The sequence below is a fragment of the Paroedura picta genome, chromosome 1 (genome assembly GCF_049243985.1).
Source record: "Paroedura picta isolate Pp20150507F chromosome 1, Ppicta_v3.0, whole genome shotgun sequence".
Lineage (NCBI taxonomy): Eukaryota > Metazoa > Chordata > Lepidosauria > Squamata > Gekkonidae > Paroedura > Paroedura picta.
In genome coordinates, this window is record NC_135369.1 from 48,792,179 (window position 1) to 48,811,187 (window position 19,009).

The 19,009-nt window shown below is 39.7% G+C and overlaps 1 protein-coding gene across 1 annotated transcript in view; it reads left to right on the forward strand.

The window, feature by feature from the left end:
• LRPPRC (leucine rich pentatricopeptide repeat containing) overlaps nt 1–19,009 on the forward strand; it is a 151,426-nt gene that overhangs the window by 128,564 nt on the left and 3,853 nt on the right. The window contains exons 31-37 of the mRNA XM_077337524.1: nt 275–363; nt 5,759–5,963; nt 7,835–7,974; nt 9,355–9,470; nt 13,766–13,840; nt 15,421–15,505; nt 18,657–18,799. Coding sequence (XP_077193639.1) covers nt 275–363; nt 5,759–5,963; nt 7,835–7,974; nt 9,355–9,470; nt 13,766–13,840; nt 15,421–15,505; nt 18,657–18,799 — 853 coding nt within the window. The remainder of the gene's footprint in view (nt 1–274; nt 364–5,758; nt 5,964–7,834; nt 7,975–9,354; nt 9,471–13,765; nt 13,841–15,420; nt 15,506–18,656; nt 18,800–19,009) is intronic.

The window sequence follows — 19,009 nt, forward strand, 5'->3', positions numbered from 1 at the left end:
CATTCAAGAATCTGAACCGATTGTTTAAAAAAAATCTTGTACTTTGTTTCTTTTGTTGCTCATTTCCAACTTTGTCATCTGTCAGAATGCACAAAAAATTATCCTTCTATAACCATTGACAGGATAACACAAAAGCTGTCTCCAGGTCGATATTTTGCAGCAATATTTTTAACATACGAACAGTAGTTTTTATAATTTCACCTTGGTGCTCAACCATTTATTATCGTATCAGAAGCATGTCAGTAATTCCTTTCTAAATGTCTGCTTCTTTTAGCGCTGAGACCCACATCAAGGGCTTCATGCTGAACGATGCTGCCAGCAGCCTCCTCATCATAACGCAAGTTAGGCGGGATTATTTGAAAGGTATGTCACAATGCTTGACCTTTACGTCACATTAATGCCTCTGCAGATTTTTCTTGTAACGCCCTTCGAATACTTGGATAAAGGAGTCCATTTAGCAAATTACCTGCTTATCAAGCGCCTTTTGTGGTAGCTGAGAGACGTAAATTACTGTACATGCATTTATAATACAGCTTGAATATGAATGTACTTGTCATTTGACCACTTAGTCCAGTTTCCGTTCCATTTAACACAAGATGGGTTTTCTTAAGATGAATCACAGCTCTTCAGACATGCAAAATTTGTGCTCCAGTACGAGAGAAAGTACAGGCTTTCAAGTGCGTTAAAATTCACAACACAAGTCATTTTGCTTTGGAAATTAACATACTTTAGAGCATCTGAAACAATTCCCAGCAGTTTCTTCAAGCACATTGTGTTGGTAGTGCAAGATATCAAGTGAGTTAAATTGAGTGTTAAATGTGCACGGTTGTGCACTAAATGATTATAATATTGGTTTTAAAAAACCTTAATCTAATACTTTTTAATAGTTTTCAATACCAACAGTAATGAAACATAACATCATGCTTTTGTGCTCCTTTTAATCTTATATTGCACAGTAACAGAAATGTTGGATGAGCAAAATAAATGCCTTGGGAATGCAGTGGTGGACAACTTTTAGTGTAGATCTACGTTCTTCTTTTCCTTACCTTCAGCTTACCTTCAGCTGTTGCTTACCTTCAGCTTTGAGACTCCACAAAAATGAAACGAAACAGAACAAAGCATAGCTACCTCAGTCCAAGTTGTTACAGCATTTACATAGAGTACTTGAAAAAATCGTATTTCTTGAAAGAAGTTGTACAGTTGTACACTTTTACATTTGGAATAACTGCTGCTTGATTAACAGTTCTAGATTTCTGTGTAGATTTCTGATTTTTGCATTGCTTCAGATCACATTCTTTTAAAAGGTATTGTTTTAGGCAGAGGATATTTCCCAAATAATAATATCATTACTTCCCTTTCAGTGAATTATGAATTGCAAAATAATGCTATTTTGACACCCAAGGGAGGAAGGTTTGTTTACCAAGATAGCATAAAACAAATATTTGGAAATATATGCTCATTCAATTGCTGTTCTGCTTTCTGGAGCTAAAGCTGTACCATAAGAACTTGGAATAGTGACACGTCATATTATGGGTGTCTGTTAAAATGTTGAGCTTTGGTCCTTTACAACTTAATGCCAATAATTAAAATCTTGGCTTGAACCCTAACAAGTCAGCTAGAGATACAGCATGATCCCATGCCACCAAGTAGTCATATTTGCTTGCAAGTTATGTTTCCTTTTGTTCCTCTTGCTGCTTGACAGCACCTCCCCTTGCTTCATTCTCAGTGCTGACAGCACCTCTCATTGCTCCATCACCCAGGTTTGTGCCCTTATATCTCTTGTGGTCCACTAGATTGGCAAAAGCTTGGATGGAGGGAATAGGTTAGAAGGTCCACACAGGTTGGAAGGTCCACACAGGTTATCTAGTCCAGCCTTCTGCTCAATGCATCTGTGAGGGGGAGCTCACCACTTCCTTAGGCAGATTCCACTGCTGAACTACTCTGACTGTGGGAAAAAATGTTCTTGAGGTCTAGCCAGTACTGTTCTACATGTAGTTTAAAGCCATTCTTAAACTGCCTAGGAGAGTCTGTATTCTTCAGATGCTCGGGGGTTGGTATTGGGATCTAACACACAATGGGAGCCTTGTGCTAAACTAACAGCAATTCAAATCAGCAGGCCAGCTCAGCATCCACACCAAATGCTGGCATGACCAGATCTTAAGAACATGACTTGGAAAATCTGTTTTTCCCCTCCCCTCATTTTAAATATGTTTTTAAAACATATTTGAAACCTTCTGGTGAGCTTGAAAGTTTGCATACTATGTGTCATTGTGTTGGTCCCAATAAAAGACTTTTCAGGGGTTGCATGCCTAGTTGTTATACCATCATTGTATTGTAATACCATGGCATGAAGCATGCACATGCAGTTTTATTTTAACAGGTGAAGCAGCATCTCTTATATGCCTCTGCTTCCCACAATGATCTTCTCAGTGTATGTCAGACATTGTGAGAAATGTTGTCCCCTTGAAATTTGACGTATGATAGCTATTTGCGAGTAAACTTACTTACAGGTGGTTTACCTGCTTGATACTTGAAACAGAAGGGTGGAAGGAAAATGTTTACCCATATGTAAATTGATTTGTATGTGCGCATGCTGCTTCCATCCTGAAATGGGAAGCTGAAAAACCCGCATCCCATGAATAAACTATTTGGATTTATCCCTGTTGCTTCTCTTCTTATTGGTCTCACCACAATTTCTCAAAGAAAATATAAGAATTATTAGGGACACATTAAATGAATAACAGTGGAGGTGGTCATGGGTGTATACCCTTAATTTTCTGTGACTTTTGCCATCCTGGATACAAAATAAGCAAAGCATGGGCCACAGAGTTATTTTAATTTTATTTATTCATTCATTCAGTTTATAGTCCGCCTTCCTCCTGGACTCAAGGCGGATCACATGATAACGCCCCATAAAATCCCATTAAAACTGTAAAACCATAAAGGTTTCACATATGTTCTAATACTGGAGAACGTACGGTAGATTATTTTAAACTCCTTTTAAACACCTGTACAAATGTGGTACAGCTTTTCTTCTTATTCACTCTTGAATGATGGTTTGTGAAATACAAACTGTTTTCATGTTTACTGATAACAGAACTTCTAATTAAAACAAATTAGAATGAAAGCAAATGCATGCCTTCTGTGGATCTGATGTGTGTTTTGCTTTGAATTAGTTGATTAAAATAACTTGTGGAATATAACCAAGGATGCTCATGATTTTAAAGCCATAAATACATGGGAATGTCTTTTGAGTAAGGCTTGTTTATAAGATATGATAGGCGTGACCCAATTACAAGAGCAGCAAGATTTTTTTTCCACCCCCTCCTTACTGAGCTGCAAAAACACATGAGTGGTAATCATTTTAATATCACCTATGAACAGACATAGCCATCTCCTATTCAATTCCTTAAATAAAGGATTTGTGGTATGTCACTATTGCTTTAATGTTTTTCCCAATTCAGAACAGGTATGCTGGATGATGCCCAGCAACGTGAAAAACACATACAAATAATATGTAGGCTGTTAACAAGATAGAACATTACCTGCATATATAAACTTGTCACATTATAAAAGGAAGGTGGATGAGCTAGGAAAGCAACCGAAATCAAATTATGCTCCTGTTGTTCCTGAGAAAGTTAGGATTCAGGTTAACAAAACCCTATGGTTAGAGAGTGTGCTTTTAATATAGAAACACTGACAATTGGGTGTAGATGCATAGTGAGCAGCCTATTGATAATGAAGCTAACTGGTAGTGTAGAGAAAGATGCCAGCCTTTACACCAAGTTCATGAATTAAATGCAAAAGGAAGGGTCTGCACCACTGTTCTGCAGCAGGGAGTTGTGGGCGTTGTGATGCCTGTGGACATCTTTCCGGGAGCTCACCCAAGTCTTTTTAGAAAGTAGGTGGGCCCAGATAGACTGTTGGCCATTAGAAAGATAATTGGATGTGCAGGCTTTTTAAAAAGTTGCATTGGCAGCAGCTGCCCCCCCCCCACACACACACACAAACACAGGGATCTTCATGGTGTAATTGAAGTTAAACTATTGTAGTCATTTTGTGGCTGGCTCAACTTCTTGAAGCAGCTGTTTTGTAGCTGCACCCCCAACAGTATGTCTGAATTCCAAATGCTCAAAAAATGTGGGGACCACAATTCTATAATGATGCATGTATCAGCCCCTTGCACCTTAGCGTTTTGTCATAAGAACTCATTTATGATAAAAGCCAAAGTCCACCTGTGTGAATTCATAGTGTAAGACTACCCTCCGCCATATGGATCTGCCTGTCAATGGAGGTCCTCTTTTGAGGCTCTTGTCTGGGTACTGTGGTACTGGGTACTTAGGTAGGTAGCTTCTGGGAAGAGGGTCTTTTTTGTGACACTACCTCTTTTGTAGAATTCCTTTACTGTTACTGTATTTTAGACACCGGGTTGAAGTTGTCCTGTCCACTAAAGCCTTTAATAATATTTCATATTAACTGTTCCTTTTAGGTACTGTACTACATGTGCTTATACATTTGAATTTTAGAATTGGTTTGTATTTAAGTAAAGTTGGTCTGCTAAATAAAGTAGTTAGGCTCTCCAAAGAGAGGCATGTACTTTAAAAAAATTAAAAGTCACATAAAGGTTTTACTTTTGGAAGCTCTCATCCCAAGAAGTAAATGCTGACTGACACTATGGTGGTAATAGTAGCTGTAGTATCATATTTATTATATACTAGATGCAAAGCCCATTGTATTGAAAAATACAATGGGCGTTACCATGGGGGCTGGTGGGACCCCCGCTGCGCCGGCTCCACCGCCCCCTTTCCCATACCCCCCTCCCCCCCGAGGTCCGGGCTTCAGCGGGGCAACAGGAGCAGGCCCGGTGCGTCTCCGACGGCCACCCCCTCCCCCCCAGGTCCGGGCTTTGGTGGGGAGACTCGCAGCGTCTCTGACGCTCTTGTCGCCGTTCTGAAGCCTTTCCCGGCAGCAAAGGCTCTTCCCCCAGCCCCCTCACCTCCGAGTCCACGGCGGGGCAAGTGGCCAATCAGGAGCTGGGCTGCACGCAGCTCTCAATTGGCCGCTTGACCCCGGACTGACACTCGGAGGGGCCAGTCGGGAGCCACTTTCCGAGTTTTTATCACGGGCTCTCCCCACCTCTTTCTCTACCCACAATGCCCTTACTGTTTTATTTTTACCGCTTTGCATGAGCGGTTTACAGATGGCCAAAGGCCTCTACAAAATGAAAATTGTAAGCCATGACTGAAACTATGAGCCACAAGAAACTAAAATAACAGCTATGCATAGGCTATATTCACATGCGGTAACAAGTCATTCTTGGTTTCTTTACAAAAACAAGCTTGGGAAATATTTGTTCATTACCTCCACTTGTACATGCCCATGAAATTTGCCCAGTAGTTTTGCCCAAGACCAGAATTCTTAATCTAACTGAGAAAGCAGAGACCGGTGTCATTTGGACAAAAAAATGAATGATAATTTGTCACTGAAGTGTTCAGCTTGAGAAAGGAGAGAGGACAGACTACATTCGCTCAATTCCATGATAAACCCCTGGGTTTATCATTATATGTGTAGTGTGCCAGTATATGATTGCTTTCGTTAGGTGTCGCACAGACAAACCTTCCCTTTTTCACTGTTCAGGATGTTTTCTCCTTTTCTTTCTTCTGCTATTAAATGAAACCTATGTGATGTTATATGAAGACATAAGTTTCAGTTTCTGAATGAGGAGCTTTTTTCTTGTTCTCCATACTCTCCTCAACAGATGCAATGTCTTCTCTGAAGACTCTCCTTGAAAGAGACGGAGTGCCCAGTCGACTTGCAGTTACGCGTCTCGTTCAGGCTTTTGCTCGGAAGGGAGATCTGCAAAGCATATGCGCAGTTGAGAAGATGACAAGAAGTCTCCACAGTTCTATTAACTTGTCATCTATGCTTTTTATCAATAACACAGTGTTGGCTCACATCAACAAGTAAGCTCCTTCTAGGGGATATTGCTTCAGAATTACAAGCGGGGGGGGAAAGACAATATGGTGACCTTTTTTTCCTTTAAAAAACCTTCCTCTTCATTATAGTTAGATGGATGCTAAAATAGGCTGCCATTGAGATTTTTTATTCGGGAAACAGTGGAGACTGGAGTCCATTTAATGAAATGCAGAAGCTTGCAGGTTATTACTGGATAAGTGAACTTTGAGTAGGCTAACAATGTCAAACATGTATCAAATTCTGCCTACCTAATCGGAGCCCCGTCTTAGGCTGATGTGTGCAGTGTCTAGTTATTGTTCTAATTCGCAACATGATGCAAACATCCACAAAGCCAATGCAAGTTTTTTTTCCCTTTGCATCAGTAAGGTTTTTCACTTTGCAAATGTCAGTATTACATTTGTGTTGCACCCCTTTACATAAAAAGGATGCATGTGTGATTTTTCAGAATTATAAAGATGTATATAACATTCACAGAATCTTGTGGATTTGGAAAGAAAGGGGAGAGCTTTATTTTCAAGTAATATGTTGAAAAGCTCCATTTTAAAGAGTAAACATTACAGTGTACGCTAGTTATTTGATTGACATCCCTTTAAATGATTCCCAGAAATAAGCATATAGAAAGTTTTTCCTGTGGCAGATTTTTCATTGGCACTTCGTTTGCTTTTTAGATTAGGTCTGTATGACTCTTTGTCTGACCAATATTTTTAACATGATTTTCAATATTATTCTGAAGCCAGGTGTCCCCAATGTGGTGGGTGCCATGGCACCTGCCAATACCTTACCTGATGTCTGCAGAGTGTTTTCAGAAAGTGGGTGGGGCTAGGTGGAGCTCTTCACAAGCATAGCTTCTGATTGGCTTTGTAGTTATTTTAACATTGCTTCTAACGACAGCTTACATAATAGTGTTGGTTTTATTCTGTCCTTTCTCAGTGTATTTTTTAAAATTACCTCTTGTCCCCTGGACTTGGGCTTCTGCTAAGTGGGCATGTAGCCCCATTTCCCGCAGCAACCATTCTGTCGTTTCAAAATTTCAGTGATGCCCCAGACTCAAAAAGACTGGGGACCCCTGCTATAAGCTGTAGTTTCTCATTGTGGCCCCTTCTAAGTTTATTAAATTTTATGTTATATCCCAGTTATAGCTGTTTGTTCAGATTTCAGTTTTATCAACAAATGCTTGGTTACCTCTTGAAAATGCTGCTTTGTTTTGCAGTTTTGCAGTTCAGGTACCTCTGTGGATTAACTGTTCAGACTTATCATAAAACAGTAACAAGTGCCGAAATAAACTCTTTTTATTTCTTATGCTGTCACTACTATTTCATGTGTTCCTCTTTTATGGTGCATAACTCTAAAGGGAGTGTGTGTGTAGCAGGCAAAACTGTTAAACTTCTCACATTGGATATGGCTGTGTTTGCATCCAAAAAGACAGCCATGAAAAATTCAAGAAAATATTTAATTTAATATTATAAAAATACTCTTTGGGTCCTTCTACGTTAATTATTCAGGTGCTATCTCTTGATGTTTTGTTTTTGCCCTTTTACTGTTTCAAAGAACCAACCAGCAGTAATCTTTGGTCTGTTAAGGAAGAAAAAAGGCAACATTTATGTCAGAGTTACTCAGCCATAGAACAGGTCATAGTTCGGTTGGAAAGAAACTGAGTTAGTGCCGACTCTACCCACTCAGCCATAAATTTGTTTCACTTTGTGTTGTGACAATATCTGCATGAATGGAGTCTTAGGTACTTTTAACATCGCTACTGTGTGTAATATTAATGTGGTAATAAAATAAAACATTCATGCACCTGTTTTATTGGTTTAGGATTAGGAACTAAACCAGTGCAATGTTTCTTTTTATCTTCCAGTAATAACCTTGAAGGTGCTGTGGAATACCTTGAGCCTCTTTTTACCTCTGGAAATCTGGAATCGAAACTTTCAAACTCAAGCATTGCCTTTGTCTTTGAAAAGTTGATTGAAGAAGAAATGGAACCAGCTTTGGAGAGATGTAAGTCAGCCATGCAAGTCAGTCAACAAGAATTGGCTGAGTAATGAAGCACATTACTTGTACGCAGTAGGTCCCAGGTTCCATTCCTGGTATATCCAGTTAAAAGATCTCTAGTAGCAGGTGCTGAGAGAGACTGTTCTTCCTACTTGTTGTCAAGACCATGGAGATGGTACTTTGTAGGTGTAGAAGGTAGGCTGCAAAACAAAGTCCGGCCAATGGCTGGTGTGGGAGATCTCTCTCCTGAGGCAGTCTTTTCTGTTACTTCTCAAGTGGGTGGTTGTGGATTCCATGCCTGCTCTGTTAATCTGACTCTATATTATAATAATAATAATAATAATAGCAATAATAATAATAGCAATAATAATAATAGCAATAATAATAATAGCAATAATAATAATTTTATTTTTATAGCCTGCCTTTCCTGGTTGGCTCAGGGTGGGTAACAACAGGCATATACATGAATGAAGGTACATTAATAACCGTTGATAATAACTGAACATTCCAAATTAAATTATTAATTAAATTATATAATTAACTTATTAGACCACCACCATTAGGGTCTTGTGTAAGGGGGGCAAGCTTCATTTCTACTGGACAATTAGCTTGAGGGTGGTGTGTTTTGAGGAGGGAGGCCAGCGTTGTCTCAGAACATCTCTGCCTTGTTCTTGCCTGGTGGAACAGCTCTGTCTTGTAGGCCTTGGGAACTGTTGACATTCAATTTTGTTAGCCTATCTCTACCCACATATGCTGTGTTGTTAATCTGTCACCATGTAAGTTTAAAAATAAGTAACTTTTAGAAAATTTCCCAAGTCTCATCTTCCAAAGGCAGTTTTTCCTTGCCCCAGGTGACTTAGTCCTCAATTCTGATACAGGTGAATTGACATTTTTACTTACTTGTGTTCTCTTTAAAGAGAATCTTCGGTTTTCTGTAACTTCATACAGTTATAGGATTCTACTGAAGGAAATACATCTGGACATTCTATGTTAATTTTAGATCCCAGGCAAAGTTCATCCTGTTTTCAAAAGCTTTTGGAATTTAGTTAATTTTTTAAAATTATTTTTGTGGGGCTAATAATTGTTCTAGATTGTGTTTGTTTTTCCAGATGCAGTTGGCTGGGTGAGCTGTTGTGAAATGGTTTTCCTGTCTGTTGCAGGTCACAAATGCTCTGTGACACACATACACACCCACCCACCCAGTTCTTTGGTGTACCATTCTGATACTGCAATATTATGATGAGTTTTGTAACTAGTGACCTTAAATTGCATACCTATTAATGAAATTACTTGTTTGCTTCCAATATATATTATTGGTGTGTTTTTAAAACAAAGGCATTGTTGCTTGTTTAACTGTCCATTTTATTTCAATCATTTGTTTTTCAGTGAGTGCCATGGCTGAACGATTAGCAAATCAGTTTGGCATTTACAGGCCTGTCACAGACCTTTTCCTTAAGTATATCAGTGCAGGAAGAATAGAGGATGCCAGATTTCTACTAGAGGTAATAATATACCAGAATACTAACAATGCTCTGAGCTTGTCAAAAGTGAATTGAAGCATTCTTAAATGTAGATATATGCTCAAAGGCCACATACAAAGTGTGCTGAAGTCACTGGTCTTGAATTTCATCCGCATGAGCTGGGAATTCTAGATGAAAATGATGCATGCCACAGTTGTACTGGTTTGTGGAAGGAGCGATTGCTTTGTTTTTAATCTAATGTGAAATGTGCCAGACCTTGGGAATATTGGCTATAAGGGTGGTATCCAGTACCCCACCTACCCTACCCCATTTTCTTCATCCAAGAGGAAACAGGCTGTGCTTCAGAGTATGTGGAGGGAAAAGAGGCAGGAATAAAAGATGGCCAAAGTGAGATAAGACACAGCTGCATTCGTTGCAATAGGTTTTAACTCTCATTATAAACAACTTGAGGCCAGTTTTTCACTAAAAAGCTGGAGATACATTCCATAATTCTTTATTAGGAACTATTTTCAGGAAAAGCATGTTTTTTCTTTCATTCCGTAACAGCATCTTTTGAGGAGCCAAACACCTTCCCTGAGTACCATTGAAGATTTAGTAGTGGTAATAGAAGTAGTATTGTTAGTAGGAACTGCATTTGCTCTCTGCTTCGTTCTGTGTCACTGACACATTCTGACAAATGCAGATCTCTCATGGCCTTCAGTCTCTCTGTTTTTTTAAAACTGCCTACCTTCAGGGAATGAGACAACGGCATTCATGCCGCTTTAACAGTGCTGAATATAAAGCTGAGAAATATGCAGAATGAACCATGGGTGATAAGAGCTGCCATTGGCAGTGTACACAAACAGGCTCCGACGGGAAGTCTTTTCCCAGCAGGTGGCAGTCAAACAATCACAGTGATCTTGCAGATTGCTGCTTTTGTGTAGACTCCCTATGTCAAATTGAGGCCTGTTACCAATTTCTGATAGTAAATAGTGCTACATTCACTTACATTCTACTTAACTGCTAAGTACGTTAAAGGGTAAGAGGAAAGAAAAACCCTCTCTTTAGTCATCAGAAGGTTTTGTGGCATCTGGGGGAAGGGGGGTGGAGTTGGCAGTGGTGAATTTGATCAGTGTCTGCTGCTTATATAATTAAGTGAACTATATATCCAGTGCTTGGTTTGTCACCTTGTGCTTGGGTTATTTTTATATGGGCTCTGCAAATTTAACTATTTTTTTGCATAATAAAAACCTGGTTTACTTAGCTTATAAATGTTAAAGGGAATTTGAAGTAACTAGCTGATAATTGTTTTAGAGGGTAGGTTTGAATCTAGTAGCACCTTAGGGACCAACAGGATTTTCAGGATACCCAGTAAACGGAACTCTGACTCTCAAAAGCTCATTATCCCAAAATCTTATTCGTCTATAAGATACTACTAGACTCGAATTTAGTTGTTGTGGGTGGGAGATGAATGGTACTAAGCAAAATATACATTGTGAAAAAGCTGTAATTTGCAAAATAAACTAGTGAGCAGAAAGGAATTACTACTTGTTTTCCTACAAATTGTTGGGACCCATTTGGGACAAAGTACACGACTTGAGGCAATTGCAGTAAGCATCCTTGAGCCTATGGGGGTAGGGATGAATTTTGCAATGAGTTGCACACTCCCAGATTTATTTATTTATTTATATTTATATACTACTCTTCCTGCAAACTTAAATGGACTCCATGGACTCCAGGGAATGGTAGAGGACAGGAAGGCCTGGAGGATCATTGTCCATGGGGTCGCGATTGGTCGGACACGACTTCGCACATAACAACAACAACACTACTCTTCCCTGAGTCTCAGGGCGGTTTGCAGGGCTTTTTAAGGGCTCTTTTTTAAAACAGCAGTTTTATGGTTTCAAGTTTCATGGCCCTCCTATTTTACAGTACCTCATTTCAGCTGCATACAGCTTGGCTGTTTGTTTCTTTTCTTTGGACCACTGATCTCACCATACTACAGTAACTAAGGCTTGATTAGTATAACAGGCTTTTTGTGGAACTGGCCTGGAAGACAATTCAGAAACTTCATTGGTTCAAAACACAGCTCCCTATTTATTATCTGGGAACAATTCGACCAGTTTGAAATCTTTGTTACTGAGTGCAGTTTGAGATAACTGGAACTTAGCTTTTAAAGCTCTTTACAATTAGAGATCCACATGTTTCAAGGACTACATCTCCCTGCATATATTGTGGTCAGAGCAGTATAATACTGGCTTTATTCATTTGATTTTAATTCCAGATGTGTTTTATCTTATTTTTCCTGAGTTCTTAACACACATATACACACATACACACCAAACCCGATATTAACAACATAGGGAGAAAGGCACATTTAGAAATACTTTATTTTAAATAAATAAAACATAATCGTGAGGTACAGGGGCTGTGGAGCTCTTTTCAGTAGTCTCACTGAGCATGTCTAAGTTCTTGGACTATGCTTCTATCATACCTATATGGTATAATAAATTTTTTAATATTTAGGGGAAGTAATGACTATAAGCTGGTCTGTTTTTTAAAAAGTAACCTATATTTGCATCTTATATGAAGTCTGAAATGTTAACATGGCTTTCACATAATGATTAGTCAAGGGGGAGATACAGGGATCTATACAGAGCACTGAAGCTTTGCTTTCTGATTAGACCTCTTATTCAACCAACTTCTCTGCCTTCCTTGAATGATACTAGTCATTTATAAAGTCTCTCTTCCACAATCATAACAGCTACAAAACCTGTGTTTTCAGTTCCACAGATTTATGTTCCTACTAAACCGTATTTTGCAGACAGCCATGGCGTTACATATGATCTATTGAAAAGCTGATAAGGCAACATTTTGTGGCAACTCCTCAAAAACTGGTGTATGTTAATATTCAAAGAAGTGTGACAATGGGCCATATGTGATAAACCCTTTCCTTCAAACAAGGAGTGGAAGGAGAGCAATTGCTGTGTGTAGAAGGGGCCTTCTGTTTGTGGAAGAGTGGTTTAACATTTTGGTTGGAGCATTGCGTGAAAAAAGCAAAACTATATCCAGATATGATTATCTGCTTTTGCCAGGGTTTGTGAAAGACTTGTGCAAGCAGAAACATGAGAACTGCCTAGAAATTACCTGTTGCATCATGGCATGAACTTGGACAAGCTGTCTTACTTCTGCTGACAGTTCTTTGTTTCCAGTGCGCTGATAGCCCTACTGCATGTTTCTTTGGAGCCTTCCTTGAAGTCATCTATCATAAATCAGTTATTTGCCTGAATAATCTATTCCTGCTTTGTAGAAATTTAATAATGAGTGAAAGTACAGAGATTTCAGCTTGGCTTCCTTTTCTGCTATTTGATTGAGGATTGATTCTTCCAAAGTTAAACTTTTCACTAAGATCTCCCAAGTACTTGACAAGGCAACATTATATACATTGTTCATTCTTAATGGCTCAGCTAATAAAATAGTTCACTGTGCCACCTGTGTGTTTACGTGTTCTGCAAATTGGAATTTGCTTATTCTGTGTGGTTTTAGCATTGAGAAAGTTATTCTTTATTTTAAAAGTACATTTTTTGGTTTTTTTAAAGACACTTTGAAGCATAAACTAAAACATTGCTTTGCATACTTGATTTTTTTTTAATCGTTTCCAAGGATGGGATAGACACTTGATTTACTGGGTCTGTCACAAACTTTTTTTAAGTTTAACTTTTGTCTCTTGAGCACTGGCTGTCTGTTGCAGAGAAAGCCTTTTATAAAATAGAGAGATTGAAATCAGTCCTTTTGTATGCATAAGTGTAGGTAATTATACTTTAAAGAGAACTTGCTTTGTACATTTTAATTTTTATAAAGAAACGAGCAGTTATCTCCCTGACACCTTATTAAATGTATAATTAACCTTATGATCCCTAGCTCACTTGTGAATGCTTGGCAGAATAATTGGAGAGGAACAGTGTTCTCTCCCCCCCCCCTTTTTTTTTTTTCTTTCTTTTACAGTCCTAAATCACTTTTTCTGTGGGATGTTAAGGCATTTTTTTCATTTTCTACCCCCCCCCCCCCCCGCTGCCTCAGGAAACCTAATGCTTACTGTGCCAAGGACAGAATTTGCCATGGAGCAAAAATTGGCATAGCACATCATTTGTTTTCCTGTCCTGCAGGTTTTTAATAAGTGGTCGCCGATTAAGGCCTTTGGTAATAATGATATATTACTGGTTATTGCGAACCTTTCTAATTGGAAGTTTTCACCTTAGCTAGTTTTATTTATCAAGAGATTACAGTTGCTTTTGCTCATTTAATTTTCTCTTTTCCTCCCTCTTTCATTTTAAAAGAGATGCAGTGCAATAAATGAACAAAAGAAGATTATGGTGGCTTTCATTTCTAAGGCATCCCGGCAATCAGGACAGGTAGAACAACTTTTCCACTTGTAATTTGTATGTTCTTTCCAGCATCTTCCACTTAATACTGCCCTCTGAACAGCATTCACGGCTATTTAGCATTCAGGGCACAGATGTTAACACGCCGTATTTTATCCAGCAAGAAAGGAAAGAAAAGCAAATTCTTGAATGACGCATTAATCCCATAAGAATATGGAATCTGTTATTAAATGATGCACCTCAAACAGTGGTTAGTCTTCAGTCCATGAAATATATTAAACAGCATAAGTACTGTGTAGGTCAATGTATCACCCATGTACTTTTTGTAATTCTGTTCTTATTTTGGTGAATTTGTGTTTAATCTCTACTACCGTCAATGAAATTGAGGGAGGAATTTGGAGGAGGGGGAACAATTGGTATAGTCAAGCTGGGCAACTTATTCATCAGCTGATCAGATGTTAAAATTGGTCCCTTCTGCATTTAATGCTTGCCATGTAAAAAAAAAGAGAGAGAGAGAAAGAGAACGGAACTTGCTTGCTCTCTTGCATTAACTGACATCCACCCTGATCACGGTATTTGCAGAGCTGTTTCACCAGGCCTATGGTTGAGGCTAGATATTTGTATTGATTTTTAACTCGATGTTACCTGCCCTGAGCTTACTATGGAAGAACGGGATATAAAAATAAAATTATTATTATTTTATGGTATGTGTCAGGCCATGACAAGCGGGACAGATTCATCAGTTTTTTTTTCCTGTGATGCCATAAATCTTTGGCACTGTTTTTTCTTGCACCACTCTGAGACCATATGTGGAGAGGGGTGACAGATATGGGGCTGGAGCAAGCTTATATCGGATCCTTTGGTTGCCAGTTGCAGCTTCGATCAAGTTAAAGGTTCTGGTTTTGACCTTTAAGGCCCTTTGGGGTCTGGGCTGCATATATCTGTGGGACCACTTATTGCCTTATGCTCCCCACAGGGCCTTGCATTCTGCAGGTACTGTTGGTGATTCCTGGTCTGCAAGAGGTTCGCTTGCCCTCAACCAGGGCCAGGGCCTTTTCAGGAATGAGCTCCCAGAAGAGCTAAGAGTACTGCAGGAGCTTTCACGGTTCCACAGGGCCTGCAAAATGGAATTCTTCCACCAGGTCCTTGGTTGAGGCCAGGGCACAGGAGATTGCAGGGCCCCCTCCACAACCAAGAACTATTGGCATCCTGTGGGACTGGGGTCCTGAGGTGCTGCTGGGGGGGGATATTTTCTCATTGCTGGAATTGGTTGGGATTTGGTTTCATGGTTTTTATGTATTGGGGTTTTATTCTTGTTGTAACCTGCCGCAAGTAAGAAATCTAATAAAAATAATTAATATGGGGGCAATGCTAATAGGATTTTGTGGCATCTCATTCTCTATTTAAATGAACTCTTGCACTGATCCTGCCTGCACATACTTCTAGTTGTTCTCCATAGCTGTGTTGGGCATAACTTTAATGACAGAAAGGTGGAATATATATTTTCTAAAATAAAATATGTTCTCCCTGGTCACAGGTTGTTATAAAGGCATGTCTTTCTCAGTATATATAAAAACCAAAGTCTGTTTCTATGTTTTTAATTTTTCTAGAGTCATAAAATCAAGTCATTGTTAGAACTGATTCCTGACATTCAAGATGTGGAAAACATTTCCTCTTTACTCATGAAAGTCTATGGTAAGGTGTCGCGTATTTGAATTTAGAATTTCCTGGACATATCACGTCCTTCAGAACACCATGTAGGGAGTCTTCTTTGATGTATTTCAGAGCTTATGTAGCCTGCTAATTTGCACTGTAGCTGAAGATTATTTGGCCCGACAAAATAATACTTTAACAAATTACGGCAGGGGAGAAGACCTTGGAAATTAATGAAGATAATATTAAGCTTAGCAAACAGTCATCCATCATGGCGTTCCATGCATTTTTAGCTCACTTTATTGAGTGCATCAGTTTCAGACTACAGTTTTTATTTTGATGAAAAATGCTTTTTGAGCACTATTAAATGTCTGCCTTTAGCCACAAACTGATTCTTCTTACTGAGATGTTAGCTGTTGATACTTGTATGTGCCCCTGAGTCTACAGGTTGCATTTGTTGCTCCCCCCCTTTTCTTAGCCTGTCCCCTGGAAGGCGGTGGGTTTGCTCAGGTAGAAGGAAATACCTCATTCAGAGATCTACTGTGTGGTTTTAAAGGCACACACAAGACTGATTCTTGCCAAGTACATATTTTCCTTAGGCAGGTAACAAGTGAAGAGTTCTATTAAGTACTGTATTATATTTGTCAAGAAATTTCATTATCTTTATGAACTTAGTTATACTAATTTGCAGTGTGTTTTTTTTTTTTGTAATCCTCAAATTTGGAATTCTCTGCTGCAGGTGTATGAGACCTCAGACATTGTTTCTGTTTTTCAGGCAGAACAGCTTGATTCAAGTCCAGTCCCACCTTAGAGACCACCAGGATTTTCAGAATATGAGCTTTCAAGAGTCAGAGCTCCTTTCATCAGATTCTGAAAGTTTATTCCCCCCCCCCCTCCAAAAAAAATGTTGTTGGTCTCTAAGGTACTATGGGATTCGAATCTAGCGATTCTACAACAGACCCTCCAAAACTGTTTTTCAGATAATATTTTTGTGATCAGTTTTTCTGAAGTATGAAAGGCAAATATGTTGCAGAAAAGTGAGCTGCAAAGATAGGCTGTCTATGAGCCATGAATCACATGGTCTCTCATTCTGCATGTGCCCAGAAATGTAAACCTCTGGAACAGTGTCCAGGGTATGGGCCGGGGGGAGGGGGGGGATGGACGGACTGAAAGTGAAAGAGAGTTCTTTTTAATTCCTAGCTAAGAAAACGTTCAGTTGTGCAGGCCATTAAACATAATCTCAGTTTTAGATATTTCGTTTTTTGCTTTTTCATACAATAGATACTTCTGTTTTAAAGAAATGGGAAGTTAAGAATTTCTATTATACCTTCATTAAACCTTCACTTAGTGCAGGTTCTGAAGCCTCCCATAATTAGAAAGAAACTTCCGCTTCCAGCTGTGAGTGGGAAGTTTTTCCTTGGCAAATTGAGGAGTCTGTAAGAGACCTCTTTGCAGAATAAACTTTGTATTTTTTTCTCATGAAAAGTGTTGTAACTTTCTATTGTGAAAGCAGCTATCAAAAAGATAAATAAAACCAGATGGAAAGACTGCATAGTTTTGCTGCTTGAGAGCTGTGGGGAGCAAGGGGGACTGGGAATCCAGGTGTTGTTGGTTTTTTTCTTTCTACACCTGGATTCTTGAACATTGCTTTGAGTCCTTCAAAGAAGGGGTCAATGTGGTATAGTCATCAGAGTGCTATAGTAGGATCTGGAAGACCCAGGTTGGATCCCCACTCTGCTGTAGAATTTTGCTGGGTGACCATGTGCCAATCACACACAGGCAACCTATCGCACAGGGTTGCTGGGAAGATAAAATGGAGGCAAATGATGTAAGCCATTTTGGTCCCCATTGGGAAGTAATGTAAATAAACAAACATTGGAAATCTGCCCATAGACGCTGTCTACAACTAACAAAGGGAAAGCTGTTCCTGGTTCACTTCTAGTGATAAGAGAGCAAAGCATCACTGTGGAGAGAATTCCCTCTTTTGACTTGCTTTCAACAGCTCTTTCCATCCCTAGCCTTCAGTTCTTGTTGTCAACAGGTTTTACTTTATCAATCATTACCTTTTTCTTATTTTTTCCTTTTGCCACCAAGTCACAGTTGATCTATGGCAACCTTATGGTATCTTGAGACCAGAGACAATCAGATGTAGTTTGCCATTCCTGCCTCAGTGTCACAACCTTTGAAGTCCTTGGTGGTCTCACATTGAAATACTAAGCAGGGCAATCCTGCTTTGTTTCCCCAGTTGGGCTAGCTTGATCAAGGATCTCTTTTTGCCTAATTAAATTTATTTACTTCAGTATGAAAGCTTTCTAAGAAAAGAGGAGGGCGGGAACTTCATTTAAAAACTGCCACTTAAAAGAAAGACTATGTTTAGTATTTTCTTTCTTCAGTTTCTGGAATATAGAATGTACATTTTTTTACAGTAATCCGCTAAAGTGATAAAAACAAGACAGAGACCCAAGTAGGGTTGGGCGCTTTGGCGCCCGAGGCAGCCGGTCTCTCCCGGCACAGCGAGCGCTGCGCCGCGAGGGGAGGCACGGGTGTCAGCATGCCGGTGGGTACACACACGCAGGCACGGTGTGTGCGCCCACTGGGGCGCTGATGCCCGCCCCTCCCCCCCACCTGCGGCGCAGCGCTGGGAGAGACTAGCTGTTTCAGGTGCCGAAGCGCCAAACCCTAGACCCAAGTAAGGTTTTTTTCCCAGTTGCCTGGGCTTTTTTGTAGAAAGAAAGCCATTGTAGCCACAACTGCTACTTTTTTCACACTTGGCACAGGGACAAGGAAGTCAGTTTATCTCTTAGGCCCGCAAGGCAGAAGTGCCTCAGGAGTCCCCAAATTTGGTATCTTCACTTTTCAGCCTTCATAATTCTTCAAGAGACAAATTTAATCTGCAATTAAAGTTTTACCTCTTTTATTCGATTAACTCCTGCATCCCTACTACATTTACTTAATCTAAGAATGTTTTTACTGGCTACTACTCTACAGTAGGATGCTTTAGGATGCTTAGGGCTGATCCTGCGTAGAGCAGGGGGTTGGACTAGATGGCCTGCATGGCCCCTTCCAACTCTATGGTTCTATGATTCTATGAGTAACAAACTTAAGCCCAGTAGCTACTTGCAAGACATATGCATGAGTCCTAAACTGATGTTAAATCTCTCCTGAATTTTTTTCCTCTTTGCTTTCTCCTTAGCATTAGATGGGGATGTTGCTTCAGCAAAAGCTCTGTACGAGAAAACGAAAGCAGAGGAATTGCCCCTAGATGAATTGTCCTTGAAACGCTTGGCTTTCCTCCTGAAGAACGCTGGAGAGCCTGTTCCTTTCACGGAGCCCCCTGTGAGTGTATACCAGTTTTCAAATGGAATACCTCTGCAGACTTGCATGTGTGTGTTGTGTTAAAACAGTATACTTAATTATGCTGGGATTAAGGCTTCACAGAGAACCCTCAGAGGAGCCGGCAAACGAAGCGCGGAGTAGCTTGGTAGGCATTGTAGCAATTGGGCATTAGATGAGACCAGTAGGTGAAGGGGAAACCCTTCGGGGCTC